Source organism: Vombatus ursinus, unplaced genomic scaffold, assembly GCF_900497805.2.
Source record: "Vombatus ursinus unplaced genomic scaffold, bare-nosed wombat genome assembly UNPS02014819.1, whole genome shotgun sequence".
NCBI classification, from domain to species: domain Eukaryota; kingdom Metazoa; phylum Chordata; class Mammalia; order Diprotodontia; family Vombatidae; genus Vombatus; species Vombatus ursinus.
In genome coordinates this window covers 626,358-633,425 of record NW_020954597.1, presented here as the reverse complement: position 1 = coordinate 633,425, position 7,068 = coordinate 626,358, and the positions used below count along the sequence as shown (strand labels likewise).

The 7,068-nt window shown below is 57.1% G+C and overlaps 1 protein-coding gene across 1 annotated transcript; it reads left to right on the top strand.

Moving 5' to 3' along the window:
• The first annotated feature begins 270 nt into the window (after positions 1-270).
• On the top strand, positions 271-6,713 carry FOXO4 (forkhead box O4). The gene is made up of 5 exons (XM_027836744.1): positions 271-313; positions 488-566; positions 631-700; positions 4,904-6,047; positions 6,230-6,713. The coding sequence occupies exons 1-4, from the start codon at positions 271-273 to the stop codon at positions 6,035-6,037; spliced, it is 1,326 nt and encodes a 441-aa protein (XP_027692545.1). The 3' UTR covers positions 6,038-6,047; positions 6,230-6,713.
• The last annotated feature ends 355 nt before the right edge of the window (positions 6,714-7,068 follow it).

Genomic DNA, 7,068 nt, shown 5'->3' with positions numbered 1-7,068 from the left:
GGGGGGGGGAAAGGCTAGGCAGGCAACGATTGCAGCCCCTCCGGGGCCGAGAGGAGCCCCCAGGGAGGCGGCACTGCGGGCACCACCTGTTGTGCCCAGGGCTGCCGACCGGCCCGGGCCTTTGCCCGAACTGTCCTCGGCACAGCAACGGAGGGGCTCGGCATCCATTCATCCGTTCAGTGATGGGGAAGGGCCCTTCTAGGTCTCAAATTCTAGGATGTTATCTCGAGGAAGAGATCATGGGAGCTATCCTAGCATCGTTACAGAATGATGCGGGGAGGGGGGAGGGGGAAGGAAGGGGTTGAGCGGCAAGGTGCCCCCTCCTGAAGGGGGGGTACCTCCCTAGAGATGGCCTGCGAACTGAGACTCATGAGGCTTATAGAGCTATAGCCCCGAAAGGGGGGGGGTGGGGGGGGTGGGGGGGGGGACTTCTCCAAGGTTCCGGCTGCTGCTGCTGTTGCTCCCACCCCCCCCCCCACCACCGCAGCCGTTTGCCTGGATAACCCCCCCCCCCCCTCCCCAACCAGCTGTGGCAGGCTGCACCTGCAGCTGGCACAAAGGGCAGGGTAATCACCACTACCAGGCAAAGAAGGTAGAGACTCAAGTCCAGACTGTCCGTAGGGGTTGAAGGCCTACTCTGTGCAAGGCTCTGATCAGTGCTGCAGGCACTGATACGAAAGGCTGGGCTTGCCAAACCAAGGTGCAGTCCCCCAGGTAGCCTGCTCTGCCCTTCCCCCCCCCCCCCCCAACACAGACCCCTGCTCTTCTCCCATGACCTCGTTTGGAGTCTAAGGAAGGGCCACTGGTTGCTGACTGCTCAGGGTTGGAGGGGCTTCTCTTCTTTTCCCAGTTGGGCTAAGGGGCTCCAAGCCCAAGATGGCCCTGTCATCCCACCTGCAATAGGAAGGCTAAGCCTGGAGCCGCTGATGGGTGGGGGGGATGTCTGGTCCAGTCATGCTTGAACTGGCTTCTTTGGCTCGAGTCCCAATTCTCACTGCCACTCAGTTTGGTAATTAGGATAACTGACATTTCCTGAGCTCCTTACCAACATGATGTCATTTGAACATCACAGCAGCTCTGTGCTCTGTGCTCTGTGCTCTGTGACGTGGAGGCAGGCACTAGGGGTGTTGCCCCTCTTTTGACAGTGAGAAAGCTAAGGCCTAGAGGAGGGAAATGATTTGCTCATGGTCACACAGTTAAGTGTCAGGGGCAGGATTTGAACCCAGGTCTTCCCAGCTCCAGGTGGGGCAGTCCCACCACCAGGTCCCCCTGTTTGGACCCCAGCAGGGTCCAATAGAATCCTGTAGGATTAGGGGCCCAATGATTAGGCTGCCTGTTCTCGCATTGGAGGAGAGGGGCATTTCTAGGGGCTATTCAACTGATCTCTCCACACGAAAGGTCAGGCCACAGCTTCCTAAAGCAGCTGGGTCTTGTGAGAGCTAGGGGGGAGAGAAAGGATGGGCCTGAGGAGCTGGAGGGAGCAAGGGGCCAGCCACTGGACCCGGGTTCATTTTGCTCCCATCCAGAATCTTCAGCTTTGTGGCGTGTGTTGCTAAGAGCCCAGCCGGGCTGAGGAGGTGGGAGGGGGGGCTCTCTCAGATGACGTCAGTCAGTATCGGTGTGGCCATGGCAGCAGTGGTGCCCTCACCCTAGTGTCCCCAAAAGGAACATGGGAAAAAAAAAATCCTCTCATCAGTGAAGCAGTCATGAGGCAGGCTGAAGGCTAGAGGGATCGGGCTGTGCTATGGAGCCCATCCCCCACAACCTGAGTCTCTAGGTCCTGGGGCAACAGAATTTTAGAGCCTCGGAGCTGGAGGGAATTTCAAGAGTGTTAATCCCGAATGCAGAATGTCTGGTTTACAGCCCCAGCTCTGCCACTTTCTCTCCATGTAAATAAGCTGGGAAAGGGACCCTCCTTGAGCTTCGGTTTCCTTATCTGTAAAATAGAGCCAGTAATTCTAGTGCCACTTGTCCCTGGAAGGGTTGTTATGAGGAAAAGGCTGAAGAAATGGGACTTATCAGCTTCTCCAGCACCTCCTTTGATTTTACAAATGAGAAAGGTTTGGGACTTGTGGCCAACTGGGGGGAGGGGTGGGTTTCAAGCCTCAGTGGAGGAGTCCAGGATACTGAAGGCAAGAGCAAGGTTAGGAAGGGCTTGTGAGCTGGCCACTTGTTCACCGTGCGGGCCTTGTGGCTTCTCTCAGCTCAAGGTGGCACTGCCACTTCAGTCTGCTAGCTGGGAACTAAGCAAGTCCTTTTTCCCTCTCTGGCTTGCCTCACTTTCCCTATCTGCCAAATGAGGGTCTTGGACTAGATGACCAGGATGAAACTGATTTGGGGAGGGGGCATGGAAAGGCTTTGCTAATCCTTGAAGTCAGCACGGGCAGAGCTGGGACCGGGTACTTAGGAACTGATGGGACCCTGAGGGGAACTCCACGATCATTGCCACCCGAGAGAGGAAAACATTTAATCAGCTAATCAACCGAGATATATCAAGTGTCTACTGTGTGTCCTTTGATGTACAGCCAGACAGACACCCCAAGGGGAGGAAGAATTGAAAGAAGGACTCTGCCTCAGGAAGCTTCCGATCTGGTCGGCTGAAACTCATGAAGTCATCGATCAGTCATCAATCAGCAAACATTTACGGGGAGGGGGGGGGGGGGACACGCATACTGTGTGCCAGGCACTGAGCTGAGAATGGGGGCTGCCCAAAGGCCGAATCAAACTCTGCCTTAAATTCGAATGGAGGAGACCAACATAATGAAAATAGCCAAGTACATTCCTGCCAGATCCACACGGGGAGGTGGACTGTGACCTTAGAGGGGAGAGCTCTAGCAGGCAGTAATGAAGTGCCCGATTGTGTGGGCCAGACAGGCTAGAAGAGCGGCTCGGAGCTCGGAGCTCGGAGCTCGGAGCAGGGCCTTCCCTGGAGGATACACACAGGGAAGGTATTCAAGGAGGAGGTGAGCCTTGGGATGGGAGATGGAGAGAAGGCAGAGCTTTACAGACAGGAGAATGAAAGTGGGAGAAGGCTGGTGTGACCGAGGAGACTGGCCCAGCCAGCCTGAGGGCCATGTGGAAGGGGAGGAAATGAGCCAGGGAAGGGAGCTCTTCAACAAGGCTTTGGCGATTCCAGTATGCAGTCATAGACTAGCTAGGTGGCACCGCAACAGATGGGCCTAGAGTCAGGAAGACCTGAGTTCAAATGGGACCTCAGACACTTCCTAGCTGTGTGACCCTGGGTAAGTCACTTCACCTCTGCTCGCCTGTGTCTTCATCTGTAAAATGGGAGTACTAGTAGCACCTACCTCACAGAGTTATCGTGAGGATCCTTTGAGATCGAATTTGTAAAATACTTAGCACAGTGCCTGGCACATAGTAGGCATTCTGTAAATCTTATTGATGATGATGTGGGATGAGGCCCTGGCCTACGGTGGTGCTCAGTCCTCAGCTGAGGAGGCTCGGGACTGAACTCAGGATTTACCGAAACGCCCAGGCATTAGGCTTCTACTTCATGGGATATTTGGAAAGATACGGGATTTCAGGATTGTGGCCACACCCTCTGGTGGTGGCTGCTGCCTCTTCTCCGCCTTCTTCTCTTCCTCCTCCTCTTCTTCCTCCTCTTTCTTCTCCTAGTCCTCCTCCTCCCCCTTTTTCTCCTCCTCCTCCTCCTCCTCCTCCTCCTCCTTCTTCTTCTTCTCTTCCTCCCCCTTCCTCCTTCTCCTCCTCCTCTCCTAGTATAGAAATTCCCTCCACTAACTCAAGTCAGTCACTCATTTGTATATTTGTCTCCTAGAGTTGCCTGGGACAATGACAGATTAAGTGACTTACCCCCGGTCACATAGCTGGTATGTGCAGGGCTTGAACCCAGCTCTCTAGGAACAATTTTGTTTATTCCTTCATTTCTCTAATGAAAGTGATGACAATCACTCGCACTTGAATACCATCTGCTTAGTTGACATGGACACATACGTTCACCATAACAACCCTCCCAACCTGGGGGCCATGTGACTTAGCTAAGGTCACCCAGCTAGTAAAGTAGCCGAGCTGGGATGGAAGCCCAGGTCTCCTGACTCCTCAACCAAGGCCACTGCGTGGACCCTGCCCACGTTGCCTGTTGCCCCCTCTCACTCTTAGGCCTCCTTTTCCAATCCTGCCCCAGTCGGCGATGGGGTGAGTGCTCCTTTGCGTGTGCACCTACCATCTGCTTTTCTGTCCCCCTTTGGGTTGTAGGAGAAGATTCTGAGCTGGATGAGACCTTGGAGGGCAGCTAGGCCACACACCCCCATTCTATTGATGAGGAAACTGAGGTCCAAAAAGAAGAAGCTTGCTCAAAGCTGCCTAGCTAGTAAATAACAGCTGTTTGGTTTGGTTTGGGATGCTAATTCTTCTCCAAATGCAACAAAGTATGGTTTGCCGCCATATGCTGTAGCATCCCTGGAATGATGTCTGTGATAAGAATGATGATACTGGATACGAGCCCCCTTATGTTTATAGGTTTTGGAGTTTACACTACTGGTATGATCCCCGATTTGGCAGATGAGGAAACTGAGGCTGTGGGGAAGAGGGCTGGATGTGGCCAGGGTCATTAGCCAGTGTCTCAGGCAGGCTCCTTCCACTCCGCCGCACCGCTGGCCTCTCATTATGCTCCTGCTCCATAAACCCCCCTCAACCTTGCATTGGGGGAATGGGGCAATGGAACAGCCCGATGGTCCAGCAACCACGTGTACCTCTTTCATGTGCTGCTCAGCCCCCAAGTGTGGGAAGTGGATTTAGGGCTTTCCAGGGATCCCATCCCCTTTCAGTCAGCCCAGCCGGTAGAGGGGGGACTGGGCCAATTCCCTCCAGGGCCCACCTCAGGCCTGACCCCCCCCCCCCCCCCAACCTTTTTGTGCCCCTACAGAATTCTATCCGACACAACCTGTCCCTCCATAGCAAGTTCATCAAGGTCCACAACGAGGCCACGGGCAAGAGCTCTTGGTGGATGTTGAACCCCGAGGGCGGCAGGAGTGGGAAGGCCCCACGCAGGAGGGCAGCTTCCATGGACAACAGCAGCAAGCTGACCCGTGGCCGGGTCAAGGCCTCCAAGAAGAAGACGGCAGCATTACCCGAGGGGGCTGAGGGCCCTGCTCCTGCTAGCCCGGGGAGCTACTACCCCAAATGGCCGGGTAGCCCCAGTCCACGAAGCCCCGATGACTCTGAGGTGTGGACGGCCTTCCGCCCACGCAGTAGCTCCAATGCCAGCATGGCCAGTGCCCGACTGTCCCCCATGGGGTCAGGGCTGGGACCAGAGCCTGAAGGGGGGGTGGCTGAGGAGGAGGTGCTGGCCTCCCTCACTTACCCAGCCAGTGTTCCCCCAACAGTCAGTGAGGAGCTCGAGCTGCTGGATGGGCTCAATCTCACAACGCCAAGGCCCCTTTTGCCCCAGGGGGCTGCCTCGGGCTTCTCCCTGCAGCCTGCTGGGGGCTCTGGCCCCACAGCTGCCTTTACTGGCCCCCTGTTTGGCCCTTCTGAGGGGGCTCTGCCACCTGGAGAAGGGCGCTTCTCCAGCTCCCAGACCCTGGAGGCCCTGCTCACCTCTGATTCCCCTCCCTCCACTGATATCCTTATGACCCAAGTAGATCCCATCCTCCCCCAACCCTCCACCCTTCTTCTGCCCGGGGGGCTGCCTGCTTCCAGCCCGCTGCCCCCAGGAGTCAGCCTGGGCCCTAAGCCCTTGGAAAGCCAAGGCCCTGGCCCTCTGCCTCCTGCCCTTGCCCTGATGGCGCCACCTGTGGGCATGGAAAGCACCCCTGCCCCTAAGGCCCCAGAGCCCGCTGTGCCCCCTCTCTCCGATGAAGCTACAGACCAAGACCAAATGCCCCAGGACCTGGACCTAGATGTGTACATAGAGAACCTGGAGTGTGACATGGATCACATCATCAGCGATCTAGTGGATGGGGGCGAAGGGTTGGATTTCAACTTTGAGCCTGGTTCGGGAGCTCCTAGTTACCCTAACAACTCACAACCCTCTACCCACTCCTGGGTCCCCAGCTAAGTCTGACCAGGTAAGAGAACAGAGCAGCCCGCTGGCTGGGAGTGGGCTGGGGAGGGGAAGGAGGGATGTCCCGTCTTCCCCCCTCCCGAAGGGCTGTGCTACTCCTCCACGTTGTCCATAGGGCCTCAGTGGGCCTTCCCTCTTACTTCTCTGTCTCTGTCTCTGTCTCTGTCTCTGTCTCTCCTCCGACAGGTCCCTGGACCATAGCTGGGAGCTCCTTCCCCTGCCCCCACCCCCAAGAAGGAGTCGAGAATGTCCCTTTCCCTTCCTATCCTTGGTCCCTCCCCCGGGACCAGAGTCCCTCAGGTCCGGGCATGGGGGACTTATAAATGTCCAACTGCTTTCAAGGGGGTATCTGAGGGGTGGGAGGGAGGGGGTTATTCTCACTGTGCCAACAGGGGCTAAGCCCCCCCCCCTCCCCCCTCCCAGGAGCCACCCTCTGCCTCTGTTCCCTTCCCCCTGCCCCCCATAAGAGCGTCCCTGGGCGCTGCCACACACACTCACCACGCATATACACACACACACTCCCCCAAAGGCTTTGGGGCCGCTGCCGGGGCAGGCAGTGCTCCTGGGAATGTGAAGCCGCTAGTGGCCTTACCCCTGCCTTTGGGAGCAGGACCTTTTGTAGAGAGCTTTATCCAGGCGGGCCAGGCCGGGCCAGGAGGGCTGGGCTGGGCTGGGCTGGGCTGGGCTGGGCTGGGCTGGGTTGGGCCGGCCCCGGGGCCCGGGGTGGGCTGAGCTGAGCTGGGCTGGGCTGGGCTGAGCTGAGCTGAGCTGAGCTGGGCTGAGCTAAACTAAGTTGGGCTAAGCTCATTCTCTCCCTCCCCGTTTGGTTCCTTCGCTCTGCTCACTCTGCTCAGCTGAGCCTGATTGGTCACAGCCAGCCAAGGCCTGGGTTTTTTTTTTTTTATGCAGTGACCCCCAAACTGGGGGTGGGTGGGGGCAGGGACAGAGGAGGGCCCAAGCCTGAGCCCTGGAGCAGCCAGCCAGGCCAAGGCAACCCTTTGGAAAGCTGCAGATAACCTAAAAGC

Bases quoted from the DNA above. Each gene is read 5' to 3' on its own strand.
- FOXO4 (XM_027836744.1), top strand. From the start codon at position 271: ATGCGGGGAGGGGGGAGGGGGAAGGAAGGGGTTGAGCGGCAAG. The intron at 314-487 runs GTGCCCCCTCCT...CCACCACCGCAG, and splicing joins GGAAGGGGTTGAGCGGCAAG to CCGTTTGCCTGGATAACCCC. The intron at 567-630 runs GTAATCACCACT...TAGGGGTTGAAG, and splicing joins CAGCTGGCACAAAGGGCAGG to GCCTACTCTGTGCAAGGCTC.